This window comes from Oncorhynchus mykiss, chromosome 8 (genome assembly GCF_013265735.2).
Source record: "Oncorhynchus mykiss isolate Arlee chromosome 8, USDA_OmykA_1.1, whole genome shotgun sequence".
Classification (NCBI taxonomy): Eukaryota; Metazoa; Chordata; class Actinopteri; order Salmoniformes; family Salmonidae; genus Oncorhynchus; species Oncorhynchus mykiss.
The window spans coordinates 27,890,267-27,915,001 of record NC_048572.1 but is presented as its reverse complement, the minus strand read 5'-3'; the positions used below and the strand labels follow the sequence as shown (position 1 = coordinate 27,915,001).

General features: G+C 43.5%; 2 protein-coding genes across 6 annotated transcripts in view; one reads left to right on the top strand and one right to left on the bottom strand.

Annotated features, from left to right (window-relative positions):
* Positions 1-24,735, top strand: part of brf1b (BRF1 RNA polymerase III transcription initiation factor subunit b) — a 127,301-nt gene that overhangs the window by 36,449 nt on the left and 66,117 nt on the right. For all 3 annotated transcript variants that reach the window (XM_021612195.2, XM_036985214.1, XM_036985215.1), the window contains 6 exons: positions 13,381-13,530; positions 15,448-15,541; positions 17,745-17,871; positions 18,218-18,257; positions 18,553-18,648; positions 19,012-19,317. In XM_021612195.2, coding sequence (XP_021467870.2) covers positions 13,381-13,530; positions 15,448-15,541; positions 17,745-17,871; positions 18,218-18,257; positions 18,553-18,648; positions 19,012-19,317 — 813 coding nt within the window. The remainder of the gene's footprint in view (positions 1-13,380; positions 13,531-15,447; positions 15,542-17,744; positions 17,872-18,217; positions 18,258-18,552; positions 18,649-19,011; positions 19,318-24,735) is intronic.
* On the bottom strand, positions 439-5,297 carry btbd6b (BTB (POZ) domain containing 6b). 3 transcript variants are annotated; one of them, XM_036985218.1, is made up of 5 exons: positions 5,098-5,297; positions 3,390-3,684; positions 3,154-3,244; positions 2,727-2,845; positions 439-2,262 (listed from the first exon to the last, which is right to left on the bottom strand). In XM_036985218.1, exons 2-5 carry the CDS (start codon positions 3,593-3,595, stop codon positions 1,230-1,232), a joined length of 1,449 nt encoding a protein of 482 aa, XP_036841113.1. In that variant the 5' UTR covers positions 3,596-3,684; positions 5,098-5,297; the 3' UTR covers positions 439-1,229. The 3 variants fall into 3 exon arrangements, with proteins under 3 accessions (XP_036841113.1, XP_036841112.1, XP_036841111.1); XM_036985217.1 differs by lacking the exon at positions 5,098-5,297 and adding an exon at positions 3,936-5,071; XM_036985216.1 differs by lacking the exon at positions 5,098-5,297 and having other exon boundaries at positions 3,390-5,071.

Below are 24,735 nucleotides of genomic sequence, written 5' to 3'. Positions count from 1 at the left end.
TGCCTGTCAGCAGAAAGTCTGCCATTCTACCATCTCCAACTTGCTCTAGTGTTTACCCCTCATTAGAATGATGAAAGCACTGCAAGCACATTTCAATGGATTGAATTCAAATCCATCTCCCAATTTCACTTAACAACTTTGAGAGGTGGCACCCAACCAGAAAGATGAGCCAGACAGTCCCCTGAATATGTTGGAGATGTGAGTAAAAAGCTTTGGTTGAAACAGGAAAAAAGGGCACTGCGAGTCGCTTCGTCGCCTCTGCAATTTATGCAAATTATTCTGTTTTGATTACAGAGCGATTATGTTGTCCTGTGGAACACTTGAAAGCACAGCGTGAGAGAAACGTATGAATCCGTTGTGATTTGTCAGGGTTGTGCGAAGGTCATTTGCCTTTCAAGTTTAAATTGGTGATCAAACCCTCCTAAAAAGGCACAAGTGGCAAGCCGAAACATGATTTTACTGTTAGTTCTTTAACATTTCACTATATGAGGTTGTCGGCCTATTCGAAATTGAGTTTGCTGCAGCATAATAAAGAGTCATAATTCCATTACGCCTCATTTTGTGTCAAAAAATACATGACTGAGTATTTCAAACTCCAGACTACATGGTATGCATCATTTTGCTATTGGAAGAGGTGGAGATGTTATGTAAGAAAATGGTTCCCTGGTGACCCCTAATTCTCTCATCGTCTAACAGTATACTCTGTCATGTAATCTCAGGGCGTGTTACCAAAGAACAAGTATCAACACCTTTGAGTTTGAGTCACAAAAACGTTTTCTTTATGTTCTGCAGTTCCATTAAGCTGCGCACTAAATACAAGACATGTCATTTGTCAGCCAACCTCAAGCTGTAAACAAATTAGCCTCAAGTTATTTACAAAAAACAACACGCTAACAGGGAGTGGCCCAGTAGGAGTGCAATAATACAACTTCTCTGTAATATTTACACCAGGCTGCATGCCACAGCGCTCAATAGTTAAAATCATAGGTTTTATCTTTATCTCAATAAATAAAAATTTAAAGAGCATTCCATCACTCAAACATTTTGTCAAAGGACTAACAGGCATGTTTTCATTTACATAATTTCTCACTGCTGCTACATTGTTGAAGAAGGCAAAGGAACTCTTTTGCTTTTGGACCCTCTAATAATCCCCAGCATGTTCAACGAATCCAGTGGTAGAATGCACTTCCACGCAGGGGAGGGGATGTGTTACAAACCAACCCTAGGGTTCATGCATAGAAGACCAGTTCGGGGATCTGCCCCCCCTGCACGCCCGTCCCATTGGTACTGTCCGAGGAGCACTGGTACTGGAATGTCACTTTTCCACACTGCACCTCAGTCATGCCCTCCTGCCCAAAGTAGCTCAGCTCGTTGCCGTCCAGCACGACGCTGACCGTGTAGAAGGTGTCCTGTTCCACTTGAACCGGGTGCTCGAACCACACTGAGAATGTGCTGCTGGAGCCGTCCGACACGAACATGGTGAGGTTCTGCGCCAGTGTGGCACCCTGCCGCTTCAGTTCAATCTTGACACTGTACTCAGCCTTGCCGCCGCTCGAGCCATACAGGCCCAGGCCGGCAATGAAGATACGCTTGTCTACGGCAAACTGGATGCTGTCGCAGCGGCCCCGGTATCGCCACTGGTTGCTCCGGTAGGCCGATGACTGGAAGCGATGGCACCGCTGCGGCGTCAGGCCTGTCCGCTGAGCCAGCGGGAACTCCAGCTTGGGCTTGTTGGCCGCCGTGTACCACAGGAAGATGTCGTGCGTCTCCTCCAGGGTGAGCACGTCCGACTGTGCCGCGCCGTCAGCAAACTCCTCCAGAGTCATGGTGGGGAGGCGCACCAGGTACAGTACCTTGCCCAGCACCGCTCGCTTGTTCCGTGCCGTGGCACCCAGGCACTGGCGCCGGCACTCAGCCACCGCCCACTCCAGCACTGCCTGGAAGACCACTGCCTCACGCGTGTTCAGCGTCTCACGGCGCAGGATGATCTCCAGGGTTTGCAGGTCGATCTCACAGAAGCCCTCGGAGCGGAGGGCTAGCTCAGCCTGGGCGTCGATCACCTCCCAGCAGCGCTGTGTCAGCTCTGGCTCCTCAAAGAGGCGGCTCTGAGAGAGCAGCACACAGGCGTTCTTGGCCTCCAGGCTGGTCTCCAGGAAAGTGACGCAGGCCTTGGCCAAGGCAGGCACAATGTACTTCTTGGCGGCGTACAGAGTGGCCAGCACCGTGTCCGCCTCCAGTTCAATCTCGTCGCTGTACATATACCTGGAAGGGGGGGGGGGGGGGGGGGGAGTGAGGATTTTAGCCATTATAACCACATCCACCATCACAATGTATGATAGAATGATTGCTAAACATCCAATCGATCAGGGTTGGGGACCAAATCCATTTCAATGAGCCAATTCAATGAATATCCTGAATGTAAATGACATTGACCCCAACCACAGCAATACATGAAAAAATACTTTATTGTCCAACCCAACCCCCTGAAATCAAACAATCACACCAAGGGGTTTAAAGGAAGTTAAAGGGTTACGTTCCTTGCTGATGGGCACTAAATAGGAAACGTTGGATTCAAACCAGCGAACCTCAGATTGCAGGCCTGCCTCTCAAACCTCTAGGCTACTTGCCGCCCCTATATATTGGCTATATGACAAAAGCATGGCAACTTTGCTGACAAAAAGGACTGAAATGCATTAGCAAGTCTTACACAGAGATGTGTTACTCACTTTAACAGAATTAAAAAAGCAGCAGGCTCCACGTCTGGGATGTGAATCTCAGACTCCCCTTCTGCCAGGTCTCCATAAAACATGGCACCAAAAACAGAGCTGCCCACAGCCAAAACATACTGTAAACACAAGAGGGAAAGTGGGTTATTTCAATATGGTTATGCATATTGTTTGGCAAGATGGGATACATTCTTAATAAAGCATGTGCACATTACACAGTTGTTGTGCTTATATTTACTTAAATGTAAATTATATGACAGTTTAATGTAATTCCTAAAACAAATAGAAAATCCAGTGTCCAATGGGCCACAATGGCAGGAAAAGCATGGTAGGCTACTACTATACATATGCCTACATGACTGCTTCAGACTTCTAATCTACAGAGCCAACACGCTGAGACTGTGGCGCAGAAGAAAAGCGCACTTACTTTATGCGCTGGAACTTTCTGTGATTCACCAGGGGGACCCACAATGAAATGAACATCGGCCATATGTTCTTTATTGAACATCAAGGCATTCCTGAAAGAAGCGAAATAAGATATAATGTATCATGCCACGTTAAATCGATGACATATTTAATCACGGAGGGGCAATCACTACGCAAGGTTTTGCATAATATAATATTTGCATTATAAAATAGAACGAGAACTGAAGCTTGACATACCTTTCTCGCAATGTCGGGTGAGTGGACTGCCAACTGGTAGTCTCGACGTTGTTGTTGTTGATATTTTGCTGAGTGGCAGTCGTAGTCGGCACGGTCACAGCTTGGGTGACCTGAACGATGTTTTTCTTGCTGGCTGCAGTCACTACCGCGCCGTTGCTGTTAGGGAGGTTGGTGTTTAAACTGGCAGGGTACAGTTCTGCAGCCATCTTCTTCTTCACGGACAAAGTCACGATTTCATAGCATACTGGCAGCTTGCCGGACTGCTTCCCACTCTTTTTAGTCCTTTTTAAAGTTTCTGGAAGCAAAAGCAAAAATGTAAAAAACTTCATGATTCGGCCATACAGGCAATCTGGGGGTTCTGGCATCAGAAAACAAATCCACCTATCAACCTTTGGACAAGGCGACGTGCATTTAAAGTGCAAATAAGTAATGTATAACAGTTCAGATTTAAAAAAAATAATTCCACATAATGTAACACGTTTATAAACCGATACCCTCTGTCATCGGTCGTAGGTCTATGTACAATCAAACAAAACCCCTACGCACCCTGAAAATATTTGCACAGCAACATCAAGGTGTCAGTCCAGCGGAATTACATCCGAAGCGGTTACAATTTAATCTCTCATAGCGTCCTCCTTTTAAGCGACAATGTATCCCCTCTAAAATAATCACATCCACGTTGCACAAAGGGCGAACTGTTGCAAATTGTTACAATGTTGCATAACTCCACTGCGGCGACGATGTTGTCACAATTATTAGATATCCAGGCGGACGCGAGTTCAAATCATTATCCAAATGGTACGTGATCCATCCCTGTGCCAACAATCATTCTACTCTTATGACTGTATGTACTGTAGTTTTGTGTATCGAGGGCGGGCGCCCAGTTCGAGTTTGACAAATCAGATTCCCTGATGCCTTTGCACGTCAGTATTCCGCATGCGCCTCCCACAGTTGATCTGTACAATATTACATGGCGAAGATCCGAGCAAGAGAGTTAACCCTTACCGTAACGTTCTCGTCACTACTTAAATTGCCCACATAAATGGGAGCAATATGGTTCATTTCAGGCATATTTATATCAGAAGAGGCCCCGTTTGTGATTTTGGTTCATAGATAGCGTATGATATATTCTACATTGTAGCCTACTATGAAATCCATCTGGTTTGTACGCCACATGAATAGTTTACTGCACAAAGTTACTTAAACTACGAATTATGAACCAAAACACGCTCCACGAAAACTGGATTGAACAGACATATATATCATGTGTGTTTTATAGAGCATATCGAGCTATAGCATATTCAAGGTGCAAAAGCCTACTTGAGAAACAATTAATTTGCTGACAGTGCGGGACATGGCTCGCCAAACGGACGCCGTTTTTAATTGCGTTCCATGTAACAAATGAAGCGAAGTGCTTGCACAATTATGTAAATTATATTGAAATATTTGGATACAATTGTGAGATGCAATCGCCAGTCTTTCAGTTAGACACAATGTACACAATTTCAAGTTATATGAGCCCAAAATGTTGCTCTCGAAACGGTGCATTTTTAAGAAGACGAAGTAGGCTACACAGAAAATATCTGCTGAAATGTCTTCCCCTAATCGCACAGGCTGTACAGTCGAAGTGATGCCAACTATAGCGTTCGATTCAGCAACATTTCCAGTCGTGGGAAACCCCACGACCGAACAGTTAATAAATCTTTACCTGATTGAAATGCGGGAGGGTCGATTGACAGAGAAAAACGTTCAGGTTCGGTTACTGGACGCTTGTTCGCAGCCAGGAGCCATGTTAAAATCCGGAGGACTGGTAAACGGTAGGGAGAGGGGGGGTTGGGCTTCAACTGTTTGTCCTGTTCCCAGGCCAGTTTCCCCGGTTTTCCAACAGAGGGCCACGGAGCTACAAAATGGAATCGTTTGGAAGGGGTTTAAAAACGGACGGGTCCAGAAGTAAGCAGCTTATACTTAATACAATTTCAGACAATGGTATTTTGCCTGGCAGATCTTGTGGTCTTGTTATTGTCTATTATAAATTCTAAACAGTGGCATGCAGAGGAAGCTTAATCAAGAATAGGCTACATCAATGCCACTGATAGTAGGCTATTCATCATCGTTTAATGGTTGGCAATTGATACCCAGTGAGCACAGTTCGACGCCCACGTCCATGGACGTTGGAAAATACATTGACCGGGTCGTCTGCCCCGGTCTTGATTTCAACGTCTAAGGAGGTTGTTTTTTGGACCGGACTTGATTTGGCCAAAACATAGACGACAAGTCCATGATTTTAATTTTTTTTTTTTTTAACCTTTTATTTAACTAGGCAGGTCAGTTAAGAAAAATGACGGCCTAGTGGGTTAACTGCCTGTTCAGGGGCAGAACAACAGATTTGTTGTCAGCTCGGGGATTTGAACTTTCAACCTTTAGGTTACTAGTCCAACCTTCTAACCACTAGGCTACCCTGCCGCCCCAATTGTAGAGTATAGTTCAGTACAGTAGAGTCCTGTATCTGGTCAGATATCTGCGTTTCCTCCCGATTGACCTATAGAAAAATTATTTGGTGGGTGTAATGAAAAAATTATTTCAACCCACGGGTCAGTTCGTGGTTCAGAGCAATTATATTGAAGGTTGGAAATGTTTTAAATCAAGATAATATTTTTTTACAAACCCTGGAGCTTGTTGTGTTGCATTGTGTTGTGAATCCCATTCTGTGTGCGGTGGGGCAGACATACAGTACAGTACATGCAATGGATAAAGGAACTGTCGATTATTTGTGTAGTGCTAGAACATATGTTTCATCCCCCCACGTGAGAATACGTTGTCAAGTTTAGACTACTTTCCCTGGCTAGCCTAACGTAACCAGATAAGTAAAAATAAATGTTATGAAATACACCGTCTTGGAAACAGGTCCTGCACAAGTGAAAGCCCCGGTTTGGTTTGGAAGGATTTACGAGTCATTGTGGACAAAGTCAACAACCCGGTAGATGGATTCTTTGTTTACGATAGACTAATTCAGTTTATTATCAGTTAGTTATTACGTTAATTCAGGCTTTCCTTCATTAACACAAAGAGTGTCAGTTACATTTTTATTTTCGATGCGCCTTTACTGTCTGTCTAGCTTTAATTTTGGTGATTATTAGCGAGCTGGACACAGTCAAGACACTTTATGAATGGTCCATTATCATTTCTACACAGTTCGATTTGGTTTTATTGATTTTTAGGATATTGAGCTCGTCCCACACACCCCCATTATTTTATTTTTTTAAATACAAAACGTTTATTTTTTTAAATTTTATTTTTACTCAAACCACCCGTGGGCCAGATGTTTGAAACCCATGATTTAGACCATAGGCTATGCAGGCTATATCATGTTTAAACCGGTGCAGCTGGTGAAAGCCTACTAAATAAATTTATTTTTGCAGCCTATATTCGATTCTGGAAATGGTTTATTTAAGTTTCAATTAAACTATTTGATTGTCTAAACAATATTGAATGTAAAGGTATTGTTTTGTTACAGCTATAAGCTGTCATTAGGTAAGAAGGCTAATTAGAAAGCCCTTTTTTCTTTTTTTTGTTGAGCGATTTGAGTTGTCAATCCATAGGGGTCAAAATCAGTGCATTATATCCGAAATAGGATGTCATTTGGGAGGCAACTCAGGTCAGCCAGTCCAGAGTTGGCACTCAGCCGCCCAGTAGACTTACACTACTCTGCTATTGTTTGAAGATCCTTCTCAACCCATTACCATTCATCACACTCGCTAATCAAAGTTTGACACACACACATTATATTATCCATGCAGTTACAATGAAATAGTGACTTCCAGATCAATTTAAATTCCAGTGTAATATGAAGCATATCCTGGGGTTCATTCTTCATTGAAACTGCATTATTCTTTGTTGTGAATGGCTTCCTTGAAATGTCTGCTTCGGTGCTAATGTTGCTTGGAGCAAAATGTATATGATATGTACACTGGGTGTACCAAACATTAGGAACACCTTCCTAATATTGAGTTGCACCCCACCCTTTTGCCCTCAGAACAGACACAATTCATTGGGGCATGAAATCTACAAGGTGTCGAAAGCGTTCCACTGGGACGCTGGCCCATGTTGACTTGAATGCTTCCCACAGTTGTGTCAAGTTGGTTGGATGTCCTTTGGGTGGTGGACCATTCTTGATACATAGGGAAAACTGTTGAGCTTGAAAAACCCAGCAGTGTTGCAGTTCTTGACACAAACCGGTGCACCTGGCACCTACTGTACTACCATACCCCGTTCAAAGGCACTTAAATATTTTCTTACCCATTCACCCTCTGAATGGCACACGTACACAATCCATTTCTCAAGGCTTAAAAATCGTTCTTTAAAACCTGTTTCCTCCCCTTCATCTACACTAATTTGAAGTGGATTTAACAAGTGAAATCAATAAGGGATCATAGCTTTCACCTGGATTCACCTGGTCAGTCTTTGTCATGGAAAGAGCAGGTGCTCTTAATGTTTTGTATACTTAGTGTATATCAGACCAATATTTACAATCATGTCTATTGTGATAAAAGATAGCACAGTAGAAAACCGCAGTAGGTCAATCCGATGATATCAATAAACCACTGTGGAAATTGTTATCATAGGCTAGTATTTATCTAGCCTGAGTGCTGTCTGTTTGTGCTATCATGCCAAGTCCTTGTTACTTGTTACTCATGTTTGGCTTGACAATGACAGATTAGATACCAGACTAGTATTTATCTCTGTTGGGTTGTTATTAGAGAAGCTTTCGAATTGAACTACTGTTCTTATTTCTTTATCATCAAGTGGTAACACTTTACATTAAGTTGCTCTTAACCTGTGTAGCAACAATGTAATTACATTAGTAACAACATTGTATAACATGTTTTTACATAGTACTTAAAGCTATAGTTCAAGATTTTAGTAATTAAGCCCTTTATCGACTTCCCCAGAGTCAAATGTTTTTATGTCTCTGTATGTAGTTTGAAGGAAGTTGCTATCTATCATTAGTGCAATTGCTAACTAGCGTTAGTGCAATGACTGCCCCTCGCCATGGAAGGATGGAAACTGTGGATGGATGGCGGTATTCACGCAAAACTGAAAGCGCCATACACCACATTTAACCATGGAAAGAGGTCTGGAAATATGGTTGAATGTAAACAGTGTAGTTATTCCCTCCGCAAGGCAATCGAACAAGCAAAATACCAGTACAGGGACAAGGTGGAGTCGCAATTCAACGGCTCAGACATGAGACGTATGTGGCAGGGTCTTGTAAATGACATCGCCGAAGTCGAGGATCGGTAGGATGGTCAGTTTTACGAGGGTATGTTTGGCAGCATGAGTGAAGGATGCTTTGTTGCGAAATAGGAAGCCAATTCTAGATTTAACTTTGGATTGGAGATGTTTGATGTGAGTCTGGAAGGAGAGTTTACAGTCTAACCAGACACCTAGGTATTTGTAGTTGTCCACATATTCTAAGTCAGAACCGTCCAGAGTAGTGATGCTGGACGGGCGGGCAGGTGCAGGCAGCGATCGGAAGGAGAGTGTATGGCATTGAAGCTCGTCTGGAGGGTTGTTACACAGTGTCCAAAGAAGGGCCAGAAGTATACAGAATGGTGTCGTCTGCGTAGAGGTGGATCAGAGATTCACCAGCAGCAAGAGCGACATCATTGATGTATACAGAGAAGAGAGTCGGCCCAAAAATGTAACCCCGTGGCACCCCCATAGAGACTGCCAGAGTCCCGGACAACAGGCCCTCCGATTTGACACACTGAATATCAGATAAGTAGTTGGTGAACCAGGCGAGGCAATCATTTGAGAAATCAAGGCGATGATTTCTGCCGATGAGAATGTGGTGATTGACAGAGTCGTAAGCCTTGGCCAGGTCAATGAATACGGCTGCACAGTATTGTTTCTTATCGATGGCGGTTAAGATATCGTTTAGGACCTTGAGCGTGGCTGAGGAGCACCCATGACCAGCTCTGAAACCAGATTGTATAGCGGAGAAGGGGTGGTGGGATTCGAAATGGTCGGTAATCTGTTTGTTGACTTGGCTTTCGAAGACCTTAGAAAGGCAGGGTAGGATAGATATAGGTCTGAGCAGTTTGGGTCAAGAGTGTCCCCACCTTTGAAGAGGGGTGATGACCGCAGCTGCTTTCCAATCTTTGGGAATCTCAGAAGACACGAAAGAGAGGTTGAACAGGCTAGTAATAGGGGTTGCAACAATTTCGGCAGATCATTTTAGAAAGAAAGGGTCCAGATTGTCTACCCCGGCTGATTTGTAGGGGTCCAGATTTTGCAGTTCTTTCAGAACATCAGCTGACTGGATTAGGGAGAAGGAGAAATGGGGAAGGCTTGGGCGAGTTGCTGTGGGGGGTACAGCGCTGTTGACCGGGGTAGGGCTAGCCAGGTGGAAAGCATGGCCAGCCGTAGAGAAATGCTTATTGAAATTCTCAATTATAGTGGACAGAGTTTCCTATCCTCAGTGCAGTGGGCAGCTGGGAGGGGGTGTTCTTATTCTCCATGGACTTTACAGTGTCCCGGAACTTTTTTGAGTTTGTGTTGCAGGAAGCAAATTTTTGCTTGAATAAGCTAACCTTGGCTTTTCTAACTGCCTGTGTATATTGGTTTCTAACTTTCCTGAAAAGTTGCATATCACAGGGGCTGTTCGATGCTAATGCAGAACGCCATAGGATGTTTTTGTGTTGGTTAAGGGCAGTCAGGTCTGGAGAGAACCAAGGGCTATATCTGTGCCTGGTTCTAAAATTCTTGAATAGGGCATGCTTATTTGAGATGGTGAGGAAGGCATTTAAATAAAATAACCAGGCATCCTCTACTGATGGGATGAGGTCAATATCCTTCCAGGATACCCGGGCCAGGTAGATTAGAAAGGCCTGCTCACTAAAGTGTTTCAGGGAGCGTTTGACAGTGATGAGTGGAGGTTGTTTGACAGCTGACCCATTATGGATGCAGGCAATGAGGCAGTGATCGCTGAGATCTTGGTTGAAAACAGCAGAGGTGTATTTAGTGGGCAAGTTGGTTAGGATGATATCTATGAGGGTGCCCGTGTTTATTGCTTTGGGGTGGTACCTGGTAGGTTCATTGATAATTTGTGTGAGATTGAGGGCATCAAGCTTAGATTTTAGGATGGCTGGGGTGTTAAGCATGTTCCAGTTTAGGTCACCTAGCAGCATGAGTTCTGATAGATGGGGGGGAAATCAGATGGTGTCCAGAGCACAGCTGGGGGCAGAGGGTGGTCTATAGCAGGCGGCAACGGTGAGAGACTTGTTTTTAGAGAGTTGGACTTTTAAAAGTAGGAGTTCAAATTGTTTGGGTACAGATCTGGATAGTGGGACAGAACTCTGCAGGCTATCTCTGCAGTAGATTGCAACACCGCCCCCTTTGGCCGTTCTATCTTGTCTGAAAATGTTGTAGTTAGGGATGGAGATTTCAGAGTTTTTGGTGGTTATTGAAAAATGTAAACATGATATTGAATTATATTATATCAATTCTTTTTTATCTTGCATTTTTTATATATATATATATATATATATATATATATATTGTTGAACATAAACTCTATGGGCTTATCAAAGTTCCAGAGTAGCATCTCTGCTACTTTTACAATTTTGATCCAATTTCTAAACATTACCAACAGAGTGAACATGAAAATAGATTCAAAATGGTCGCCCTCAGGATGTGCAATGATTCAAATAAAAGGAGGTCTATGATTGGTTATATTGCCTAGTATGCCAGTTGCTCTGTATAAAGTGGGCCATAGCTTGGAATAGGCACTGGAATAGGGACTGCAGGGAAATATTAAGCCTTGGTGGGACAGCTACACAGTTTGCCAAGGACTTAGCTAGATCTAGGTGACACTATCTCTCACTTACTTTATATAAGATACTGGGCATATATCCTTGGTGTGACACCACACCCACAGAGAACAACTGTCCCCACAGAGCAGCACTGCTCTACAAAACAGACCCAGATTTGCCCTGAAGCCGATGATGAGGACTCAAAACTGTGCTTTTCAACACCTTTAATTAATTAATTCCATGACATTTGCTGAAACGCATTGGTTTTAACAAAAACCAGCCAAATCTGCCATTGTACTACCAAGAGTTGCTGAATGTCTTTTCATCTTCTTCAAGCTCCTTTTATACAGTAGAAAGGATATCAGTGAAAGGTACTTATGAAAACTCAAATTGAAGTCTGTTTTTTATGGTATATAGGGGGTATGAGTTCACCAGATCCAGTTTCCTATTTAAACTCGCAGTTTCTTTAGCCACACTGTATTAAAAAAAAAAAAAAAGGGCCCTTATGGGATCATATTTCTTGACATAACACTACCTCAAGCCCTTAATTAAGCAAAGCCTGTCTCACCTTATTGCTTTATAACCGTCACTCACCCATTCAGTAACCTTGGCTCCAGTGGCGAGTTTAGAGTTAGCTGCCAAGCATTTGTTAAGTTGCACATGGAATTGTATGTAAATGAGAGTTGGGGTTATTTTCATATAAATTCTGAAAGTTAATTGAAATGTCGATTTAAGAATTTAAAATGTCACTTTCTCATTCATCTCCTGAATTGACTGAATTCAAATGGAATTGACTCCAACCCCACGCCATAGTTGAGGTAAAATGTATTTACTCTAATTTCCTGCCTACGTGGGAATTAGAATCATAAAATGTTCATTATGTGTAAGACCAGTGTCCAGACATTGAATGTTTGAGCATTGTGAAGTTAGTAATTACACTTTTGTATGGTGTATCAATACACCAAGTCACTACAAAGATACAGGCGCCCTTGCTCACTCAGCTGCCGGAGAGCAAGGAAAACGCTCAGGGATTTCACCATGAGTGCAATGGTGATTTTAAAACAATTACTGTTTAATGGAAGAGATAGGATATAACTGACAATGGATTAACAACATAGTATTGTGGAGTAACGACAAACATAAATTACAGAGTAAAAAGAGGGAAAAGCATGCATCCTTGCAATAAGTCACTAAAGTAATACTGCAAAAAATGTACTTTTGTGCTGAATACAAAGCGTTATGTTTGGGGCAAATCCAAGATAACACATCACTGAGAAACGCTCTTCATATTTTCAAGCATGGTGCTAGCTGCATCATGTTATGGGTATGCGTGTCATCGGCAAGAAATAGGGAGTTTTTTAGAATTAAAAGAAACAGAATAGAGCTAAGCACAGGCAAAATCCTAGAGGAAAAAACTTGGTTCAGTCTGCTTTCAAAAAGGCACTGGGAGACAAATTCACCTTTCAGCAGGACAATTACCAAACACACAAGGCCAATCTATGGCAAGACTTGAAAATGGCTGTCTAGCAATAATCAACAACCAACTAGACAGAGCTTGAAGAATTTTGAAAATAATAATGTGCAAATATTGTACAATCCAGGTGTGCAAAGCTCTTAAAGACTTATTCAGAAAGACAAAGACGATTCTAACGTATTGACTCGGGCTTGAATACTTATTTATTAGAGATACTGTATATTAGTGTTTTATTGTCCGATGTTAGAATTTTTCTTCCACTTTGGCATTACAGAGTATTTTGTGTAGATCGTTGACAAAAAATGACAATAGAGCCCCACAGTAGAGGTGTCATAATACACATAAAACCTAGCGATCAAACAGGGAGATGGTTCCAATAGTTTTTCCACTATTCATTGGAAAAACTATTGGAACCATTTCCTTGTTTGACTGATAGGTTTTATGGGTATTATGACTCATACTGTGGTACTCTGTTAAATCTATTTTAGTCTAGGGGTGTGAATACTTGCTGAAGGCACTGTACTTAGGTATTATTATATTTCCGATCACGAGTATCATCCGATCAACTGTCAATTTACAGATACGATTATGAATATGAGTATGGCCAGGTCGGCACACCCTTAATGAAGAGTGCCTTCATCCTCCTTATATTTTTATGATGTTACATATTTGTATTGTTAACTTCCTCTCCTCCTTCCCGAAGACCCTTGCCTGTACATCCCTCGTTTCGCCCACATGCTGGAATTTGGGGAGAAGACCCATGAGGTGTCCATGACTGCACTGCGCCTACTACAGAGGATGAAGAGGGACTGGATGCACACGGGACGCAGGCCCTCTGGGCTGTGTGGGGCAGGTACGTTGGTTGCTATGGGGATGAACTTTAGGACGTGGCCTGACCTTTGGAGTGACCAGTCTCTCCACCTGAAGGTCTTGATCGGCGCAATTGTCCTTACACAAGACTTCCTGTCCAAAAGTGCCAGCATAACACTTTTAAAAAAGACAGGTTGCTAGAACCATAGATTCAACTGTCTTTGTGACTGAAACATTGGTCTTAACATTGGGCTCCCAATTGGCACAGCAGTCTAAGGCACTGCATCTCTGTGCAAGAGGTGTCACTACAGTCCCTGGTTCAAATCCAGGCTGTATCACATCCTGCCGTCCCATAGGGCGGCGCACAATTGGCCTAGTGTCGTCCGGATTTGGCTGGGGTAGGCCGTCATTGTAAATAAGAATTTGTTCTTAACTGACTTGCCTAGTTAAATAAAGGTTAAAAAATAAATGTAAAAAAAGATTGAAGTGACCGTTAATAGTTCTTTATGAAGGTGCTGTGGGTTATGAATGTGCTGTGGGTGGCAGAGAAGCAACAGTCATGAAAAGCTGTAAAGCCTACTCAGTACCTAGCCTGGAGTCTAAGAACACAGTGTTCAAAATTTAACAGCTTGAGACCCCTCTGCCCTCAAACCCCTAAAGCAGTGCATTTAAGCTTCTATTCTATTCTGCGCTGTGGAGTCAGCAATATCCCATAGTTTAGGAATAAATAGCACAACAAGCTTCCTCCTCAAGTGTAAGGTTCAGCTCTTAAAACCCCCCAACCACTACTGCCACCCGCCTTCCCTCCCAAATATTTGCTGCCTACTGCGATATCTAAATAATTCATAATTTATTCATTAATCATTCAAAGTATTTGGAGCAAAGGAGGGGAAGTTTAGACTAGGACACATGGCTTTAAATGGCTTCTGTCCTCTGGGGTGGAAGATGAGCTGTAAACAGAAAAGCCTTCTCTTCTATCCGTGAGGTCTGTTCAGATATAGAACGACAAAAGTGTGCGCAAGTGCAACGCGGTGATGGCACAACAGCCTCTTTTGTCTCTTCACGCATGGAAACAAGTGATTGGGTCTAGCCTACTTATTGCAGTCCCAACCAGTGTGCACAGAACATTAGGGTATAGATACTGGTTCACTGGTCAAAAGTACTAAGCATGTACAGTTGAAGTCGGAAGTTTACATACACCTTAGCCAAATACATTTAAACTCAGTTTTTCACAATTCCTGACATTTAATCCTTGTAAAAAATGTCTGTCTTAGGTCAGTCAGAATCACCACTTTATTTTAAGAATGTGAAATGTCAGAATAATAGTAGAGAGTATGATTTATTTCAGCTTTTATTTCTTTCATCACATTCCCAGTGGGTAGCATTGCCTTTAAATTGTTTAATTTGGGTCAAACGTGAGTCAGGTTTGTAGGCATCCTTGCTCGCACACACTTGTTTCAGTTCTGCCCACACATCTTCTATAGGATTGAGGTCAGGGCTTTGTGATGGTCACTCCAATACCTTGACTTTGTTGTCCTTAAGCCATTTTGCCACAACTTTGGAAGTACAGTGCCTTGCGAAAGTATTCGGCCCCCTTGAACTTTGCGACCTTTTGCCACATTTCATGCTTCAAACATAAAGATATAAAACTGTATTTTTTTGTGAAGAATCAACAAGTGGGACACAATCATGAAGTGGAACGACATTTATTGGATATTTCAAAATTTAACAAATCAAAAACTGAAAAATTGGGCGTGCAAAATTATTCAGTCCCCTTAAGTTAATACTTTGTAGCGCCACCTTTTGCTGCGATTACAGCTGTAAGTCGGTTGGGGTATGTTTCTATCAGTTTTGCACATCGAGAGACTGATTTTTTTAAAACTATGCACGTGTGTTCTTCTGTGGGTGAAAAAGAGAGGTGTGTGTTGGTTGATCACTGTAATCCTCGCTTCTTCCCCAGCGCTGCTGGTGGCTGCCCGGATGCACGAGTTCCGCCGCACCGTCAAGGACGTGATCGGAGTGGTGAAAGTGTGCGAGGCCACACTGAGGAAAAGGTACGAGCTAAGAGGGGAGCAGATGAGGGCATGTCTCTGTCATGGCTGGAATCCTATTCTGGACAGGGCTCATATCCTCTCGCTAGCCACCAAACCTTCACTAGCCTACTGCAGCTTAGTAGATCCCATCATGTTGGCAAATGCAGTTTGGTCCATTGAAGACTGTTGGTAAAGCCTATGCTTTCCCTAACCCCGCACCCTAACACATACACTGCTAGATGACCATGCAAGCTCTGGGGTTATGGTTAAATTAAGGCTGGAAGTTGGTGGTAAGGTTTGAGTTAAGAAATTGATTTTCAGAGTTATTTATTGCTTTTATTTGAATGTAACAAGAGCAAAATACAAATATTTCAGCTGTTAGGCCATCATCAGTGTGTATAGAGAAAAGGTCTTCATCCGTCCTTTGTAACTTGACCAGATAGTGACACCTTGTAACGTCTGTTGTCGGGAGAAGGAGAAGACCAAGTTGTAGCGTGGTAAGTATTCATACCTTTTAATCAATACGGATACTTGAACAAAACAAACAACAAAACGACAATCGAACAGTTCTGCAAGGTGCAATACACAAAACAACTACCCACAAACACAGGTGGGAACAGGCTACCTAAGTTATGGTTCTCAGAGACAACGATTGACAGCTGCCTCTGATTGGGAACCATACCAGGCCAAACACATAGAAATACAACACAGAACAAAACAGACTGAAAAACATAAATGCCCACCCCAACTCACGCCCTGACCAAACCAAAATATAGACATAAGGTCAGAACGTGACATAACAAACCTCCCCCCCAAAGGTGCGGACTCCGGCCGCAAAACCTGAAACTATAGGGGAGGGTCTGGGTGGGCATTTCACCGCGGTGGCGGCTCTGGTGCGGGACGTAGACCTCACTCCACCTTAGTCTTGACCCACTTATGTGGTGCCTCTGGTGTGGGGACCCTTACCGCGGGCCCCGAATATGAGGGAGACTCTGGCGGCGCCGGACAGGGGGGAGACTCTGGCGGCGCCGGACAGGCGGGAGACTCTGGCGGCGCCGGACAGGCGGGAGACTCTGGCGGCGCCGGACAGGCGGGAGACTCTGGCGGCGCCGGACAGGCTGGGGAGACATACAGGCGGCCTCTTCCTTGGCCGAGGCACCGGATGCACTGGGCCGTGGAGGCGCACTGGAGGTCTCGAGCAACGAGCCTGCACAACCCGTCCTGGTTGGATACCCCCTGTAGCCCGGCAAGTGCGGAGAGTTGGAACAGGCCGCACTGGGCTGTGCTGGCGAACCGAGGACACCGTGCGTAGGGCTGGTGCCATATAACCCGGGCCGAGGAGACGCACTGGAGACCAGATGCGCTGAGCTGGCTTCATCCCTCCTGGCCCGATGCCCACTCTAGCCCGGCCTATTCGAGGAGCTGCGATGTAGCGCACCGGGCTATGCGTGCGCACTGGGGACACCATGCGCTTCACCACATAACACGGTGCCTGCCCGGTCAACCTCTCGCCACGGTAAGCACGGGGAGTTGGCTCAGGTCTCCTACCTGACTCCGCCAGTCTCTCCGTATGCCACCCCCCAATACATTTTTGGGTCTGCCTCTCGGGCTTCCTTGCCAGCCGTGTTCCCTCATATCGCTGGCTCCCTTTTCCTGCTGCCTCCGCTTTCCTGGCTGCCTCCGCTTTCCTGGCTGCCTCCACCTGTTCCCGTGGGAGGCGATCCCTTCCAGCCAGGATCTCCTCCCATGTGTAGGCTCCCTTCCCGTTTAGAATGTCCTCCCATGTCCATTCCTCCTTTTTACCACGCTGCTTGGTCCGTTGGTGGTGGGTAAGTTCTGTAACGTCTGTTGTCGGGAGAAGGAGAAGAGCAAGGTGCAGCGTGGTAAGTCTTCATAATATCTTTTAATCAATACGAATACTTGAACAAACAAAACTACAAATGAACAGTTCTGCAAGGTGCAATACACAAAACGGAAAACAACTACCCACAAACATATGTGGGAACAGGCTACCTAAGTATGGTTCTCAATCAGAGACAACGATTGACAGCTGCCTCTGATTGGGAACCATACCAGGCCAAACACATAGAAATACAACAAACAGAACAAAACAGACTGAAAAACATAGAATGCCCACCCCAACTCACGCCCTGACCAAACCAAAATAGAGACAGAAAAAGGAACTAAGGTCAGAATGTGACACACCTCTCCTTCTGTTGTCAAGATTGACAGAGTTCGAGGACACTCCCACCAGTCAGCTGACCATCGATGAGTTCATGCGGGTGGATCTGGAGCAGGAGTGTGACCCACCCTCTTTCACTGCTGGACAGAGGAAGGTCAAGATGCAGGCGGTACGTTATCTGACTCTTTCCAGGCATTGGCTGGCTTGCCCTGTCAATCATATCTCAGTGCATTTGATTTGCACAGAAGCGTGGCCCGAATGGAAGGAGTTGACACTTGATTTAGAAACTTTTAGTTGCATGGCGTGACTCGTTCAGTTTTTACCACAAACGTGGATGAGAAGTAATCTGGTATGTGACCAGACTGCCAGTTTCCATATCAAGTGTCAACTCATCCATCCAGAACATGCTACTGTGCAATTCCAATACACTTCTGAAAGCACTATCCGTAAATCTGCAATTCACTGAATCCCATCAATAGTTTTTTTCACTTTGACTCTCCCTTACCCCATTGTAGCTTGAACAAGAGTTAGCCAAAAAGCTGGATGAAGTTCAAGGTATGTTTGGTTTATATTGTGGTAATAGGTAGCCTCAGCGCAGGCTACCACAAATTTTTGAAACTTTAAGTCTGTGAGCATTTTTGATTAGATCTTTGAGCATTTTGTATGTAAATAAAACTCAAAAATCTCATCAAAATAATTGTGATATAAAATGTAATGTAAATGAATGTAAAATGTCATAAAATGCATGCGATCAACTAGGTCACTGTAGGATTGAGAGAATTGTAAATGTGAAAACAAACAATGTAATGTGAAGGGTCATCTCAGTTTCACCGTCTCTCTACCCCTGCAGGTGAAATCAGTTTGTATCGAGACGAGATCGAGACGGAGCTGGAAAACAGCAGGCCAAAGCTCAGAGGGATCTACGCTGCCTATGCCAAAGAAATAGGTGTGTGTGTGTGTGTGTTTGCGTGCGTGCGTGCGTGTGTGTGCCCACTGCCTTTAGTGTGTTTTTTATACTAACTCAACAAGAAGCACGTCTCTGTGGCTTCTGTCGTTTTTTTAATCAAGGCGACGCTGTAGGTCAGTTCTGACAAGGTGCTTCATCAGTGTCATGAGGTCACACTTTTGCCCTTTGAAAATGGCAGGCGGAGAACTGCGGATGATTGTCATTTTGAGTTCTCTGAAAAGAGCAGCGTGTGTGTGTGTCTAAAGTACAGCTATGCACATAACACCTATGTGACTCAATCCCTGAATATGTGTATGTACTGTATATATCCCCAAGACCCATCCTCTCCACTCTGACCCTCAGACCCGCTGGACGAGGTGCTTTCTCAGGCCTCGTGCTCCAGCCCCAGGGAGGTGGACCCCGAGGAGGACGAGGAGCTGGAGGCAGTCGCCCAACACCTGAACCAGGACTTCCTCTGCCAGGTCATCCAGGGGGAACAGCAAGGGGACGAAAGAGGGGAAGAAGGAGTGACAGAGGAGGCACCCCCTCCACATCCACCACCCAGAGGAGGGCCCTCCCTAGCTTCCATCCTGGGTCCCTTGCCTAGCGCGGCTAGCCTGGGGCTCAGTGAGTCCATCCATGAGTGCATTGCAGAGGACAAGGACAGTGGTGAGTCCAGACTACATTGCCAAATCAAATCAGCTCCATAGTGTTTTGGTAAATGCACAATTGCTCATATCACTTCCATTGATTGTTCTCTAGCAGTGGCTTATGTTAGCTGGAGTTTGTGATGGCTGTTTAAAGAAATACTTCAGGATTTGGCAATTTTCTTTATCTACTTCACCAGAGTCGGATGAACTAGTGGATACCATTTTTTATATCTATGTGCAGTATGAAGGAGGTAGAAGTAGTTTTACCCATAGCAGATACCCATAGACTTCCAGTCATTACTTTAATGCTACTTACCTAGTGCGCTAACGCTAGTTAGCAACTTCCTTCAAATTGCACGAAGAGACATAAAAATGGTGTCCACGAGTTCATCTGACTCTGGGGAAGTAGATAAAGGACCTCATTGCCAAAATCCCAAAGTATCCATTTAAAGAAAACTGAACCATGGATTTTAGTTTCTCCAGGCCCATAGACTACTTTCAGGGTGAGGAACCATCTAACATCAAATTAAAGTCCTAAACTTCCCTTTTAACCGTGTAATAACCCAAGATTACAGTGCGTGTTGTTACCCCTAACCATAATCGTCCGGGAAAGCCTTGAGCTGTGTTTGAGTGATATTGTGAGTCCACCCCCAAACTGCTAGTAATACCAGTGTGCAAAGTGTTGTCACAGTCAGGTTGTATACTGGTTGTGAAAGGACATAATTTAGATGTATTTTTTGTGTGTCTATCAGCATGACGTTTTGGTCAGAATCTCCTATTGAGCACTTGTCAGTCAAGCGATCACCAAATCTCTCTCTCTCTCTCTTTTCTTAATAACTGCCATTTTGGCCTCAGAGTTCTCCCCACACACCCCTCACATCAGTCGCGGGTTGAGGGGTCATTCAAACACAACTTAAAACACTCTCTACCCACCATACCCACTGACTCCCCTATAGCCCTGACTGCATTTGACCGCCCGGCACAGCCAGAAGAGGACTGGCCACCCCTCATAGCCTGGTTCCTCTCTAGGTTTCTTCCTAGGTTTTGGCCTTTCTAGGGAGTTTTTCCTAGCCACCGTGCTTCTACACCTGCATTGCTTGCTGTTTGGGGTTTTAGGCTGGGTTTCTGTACAGCACTTTGAGATATCAGCTGATGTACAAAGGGCTATATAAATACATTTGATTTGATTGATTTTGATTTGACCACATGCCTTAATTTGGCTTAAGTGGGTTCTATATTTTATTTAACATACCGGATCAATGATGTGAGCAAGTGTGTGCCGAGCGAAAAGCTCTCTGGTTCTCTGCTCCCGACTGGATGGCTAAAGGTGTAACGGCATTCCTCCTCCTCCTCCTCTGAGAAGCGAGAAGGATCGGAGGACCAATGGTAAGTGTCCATAACGTTTTATTTTAAGATATAAACTGAACACTATGAAAATACAAAACCATAAACGTGAACATGAACGAAACCGTACCGTGTGGCAACAAACACACACACACGGAAAACAAACACCCACAACTCAAAAGTGAAACCCAGGCTACCTAAGTATGATTCACAATCAGAGACAACTAACGACACCTGCCTCTGATTGAGAACCATACTAGGCTGAACTCAAAACCACAACATAGAAAAACACACAGACTGCCCACCCCAACTCACGCCCTGACCATACTAAATAAAGACAAAACAAAGGAAATAAAGGTCAGAACGTGACAAAAGGTATTAACTCCAGCACATCCCCTAGCCTCACTTAACCAATCAATACGCCCACCACCTCTCTCTGTAGCTGCTTCCGAAATGGCACCCTATACCCTATGAAGAGAATTGATGGGGTTAAGTCTGAATTTCTTGAGGTACAAAAAGGTGTACCACAGCAGACGATTTTGGGACCTGTTCTCTTCACTATGTATACTACACAATGTATATATACTGAAAAAAAATAAACGCAACATGTAAAGTGTTGATCCCATGTTTCATGTGCTGAAATTAAATATCCTAATTTAAATAAATATCCCAATTTTCCATACACACTAAAAGCTTATTTCTCAAAAATGTTGTGCACAAATTTGTTTACATCCCTGATAGTGCGCATTTCTCCTTTGCTAAGAAAAGCACATTTTTTTGTCCATTTAAATAACATCAAATTTATCAGAAATACAATTGTAGACATTGTTAATGTTGTAATAGACTATTGCAGCTGGAAACGTCAGATTTGTTAATGGAATATCTACATAGGCGTACAGAGGCCCATTATGAGCAACCATCACTCCTGTGTTACAATGGCACGTTGTGTTAGCTAATCCAAGTTTGTCATTTTGAAAGGCTAGTTGATCATTAGAAAATACTTTTGCAATTATGTTAGCGTAGCTAAAAACTGTTTTGCTGATTAAAGAAGCAATAAAACTGGCCTTCTTTAGACTAGTTGAGTATCTGGAGCATCAGTATTCGTGGGTTCAATTACAGGCTCAAAATGGCCAGAAACAAATAACTTTTTTCTGAACCTCGTCAGTCTATTCCTTTTCTCAGACATTAAGGCTATTCCATGTGAGAAATTGCCAAGAAATTGAAGATCTCGTACAACGCTGTGTACTACTCCCTTCACAGAACAGCGCAAACTGTCTCTAACCAGAATAGAAAGAGGAGTGGGAGTCCCCGGTGCACAACTGAGCAAGAGGACAAGTACATTAGTGTCTAGTTTGAGGAAATGTCACGCCCTGACCTTAGAGATCCTTTTTATGTCTTTATTTTGGTTTGGTCAGGGCGTGAGTTGGGGTGGGCATTCTATGTTGTGTTCTATGTTTTCTATTTCTGTGTGTTTGGCCGGGTGTGGTTCTCAATCAGAGGCAGCTGTCTATCGTTGTCTCTGATTGAGAACCATATTTAGGTAGCCTTTTCCCACCTGTGTTTTGTGGGTAGTTGTTTTCTGTTTTGTGGGTCTGCACCAGACAGAACGGTTTCGGTTTTGTTCGTTCTTTTTGTTATTTCAGTGTTCAGTTCAAATTAAAGGTATGAACATGTACCACGCTGCACCTTGCTCCTCTCCTTCCAACAGCCGTTACAGGAACAGATGCCTCACAAGTCCTCAACTGACAGCTTCATTAAATAGTACAAAAAACACCACTCTCAACGTCAACAGTGAAGAGGAAACTCCGGCGATGCTGGTCTTCTAGGCAGAGGTCCTCTGTCCAGTGTGTGTTATTTTGCCAATCTTTTATTGGCCAGTCTGAGATATGGATTTTTCTTTGCATCCCTTAGCCAGCATCCCGGAGTCGGCTCTTCACTGTCTTCACACATAATTTTCCATCCTCATGAAGCCATCTATTTTGTGAAGTGCACCAGTCCCTCCTGCAGCAAAGCACCCCCACAACATGATGCTGCCACCCCCGGGGTTCACGGTTGGGATGGTGTTCTTCAGCTTGCAAGCCTCCCCCTTTTTCCTCCAAACATTACAATGGTCATTATGGTCAAACCGTTCTAATTTAGTTTCATCAGACCAGAGAACATTTCTCCAAAATGTACTATCTCCAAAATGTACTGCACATGTCGTCATGTGCAGTTGCAAACCGTAGTCTGGGTTTTGGAGCAGTGGCTTCTTCCTTGCTGAGCGCCTTTCAGGTTGTGTCGATATAGGACTCATTTTACTGTGGATATAGATACTTTTGTACCTGTTTCTTCCAGCATCTTCACGAGGTCCTTTGCTGTTGTTTTGGGATTGATTTGCACTTTTCGCACCAAAGTACGTTCATCTCTAGGAGACAGAACGCGTCTCCTTCCTGAGCAGTATGACGGCTGTGTGGTCCCATGGTGTTTATACTTGCGTACTATTGTTTGTATAGATGAACGTGGTACCTTTAGGCATTTGGAAATTGCTCCCAAGGATGAACCAGGCTTGTGGTCTACAATTTTCTTTCTGAGGTCTTGGTGATTTCTTTTGATTTGCCCATGATGTCAAGCAAAGAAGCACTGTGTTTGAAGGTAGGCCTTGAAATACATCCACAGGGACACCTCCAATTTACTCAAATTATGTCAATTAGCCTATCAGAAACTTCTAAAGCCATGACATAATTTTCTGGAATTTTCCAATCTGTTTAAAGGCACAGTCAACTTAGTGTTTGTAAACTTCTGATCCACTGGAATTGTTATACAGTGAATTATAAGTGAAATAATCTGTCTGTTAACAATTTGACTGTAGTTTGTTAACAAGAAATTTGTGGAGTGGTTGAAAAACGAGTTTTAATGACGCCAACGTAAGTGTATGTAAACTTCAGACTTCAACTGTATATTGTTTTATTCAGGGCGAATTTGGAAAAGGTTTCAATATGTCTTCCCTGTTAAAATTAAAATAAATAAAACATTTAAAGTGAACTCCTTTTGACCATAGCCCTATGGCTCCTATGGCTCCTATTACTCCCTGGTCAAAAGTATTGCACTTCAAGTGCACTACATAGGATATAGTGTGCCATTTGGTACAAATTCTCTCTGCCTCGGTTTCAGCAGCTCAGTGAGGCTGGGCTGGGCTGATATTATCCTGACCAGTGGTCAGACTGTTGTCATAAATCTTCATTAATCTGCAGGGCGCTATCCCAAACAGAGTCACTGGAAGTTCAGGTTGAATTTTAAAGGCCTGTCTCATAGGGTAAACTCTACTGTTATTTAAACCCTATGTTATTATTATGGAACAAAACAAGCATAGAGTATTATTTAAACATTTTGAAATTATATGAAGGATTCCCATTTTACCAAATTATTATTTAGGTACCAAAGCATTGATCGTGTACAATATCCAACTTCGACAGATATTACAAGTAAGCATTTCAGTGTAAGGTCTACTACACCTGTTGTATTCGGCACACTGTGACTAATAACATTTGATTTGATTCATGGATGGTTGTTTGCCAACCCTTGTTCTGACAACCTTATTTTGAAGCCCTAGTATTTCTCCTTGATCTGTTGACCAATCCATAAAATGCTTTTATTGGAGCCTTATCGTCAGTGTTCTTTGAGATTTGGTAGGGGGATTGTGTTGGCAAACATTAACAGAACGTTTCATCGGTGCCCTTGCATTAATCCCTTGAAAAGGGGAATGAAGTGCACAGATATTTATATTTAGGAGTTCAGAGAGCCAATGCTAACTAGTGTTAGCGCAATGACTGGAAGTCTACCAGAAACACTAGCATTCATTCCCAAAATATGCTGGATACTGAGAGCCAGCGTTTTCACACTTCCTAGGAGAAAATTCCATTGGTTATTAGTGAGGATGATTCATAGGAGACTATAAACAATGAAATACACAGACACCTTAGACATTTAAGGCATATGGGCCGAATTCCAAATGTGACACTGCCTCACCCATTGGCCAATGTTGACCACATAAATGGACTGCATTAATCATAGGTTACATTCCAAATGGCACCCTATTCCCTATATACAGTCCACT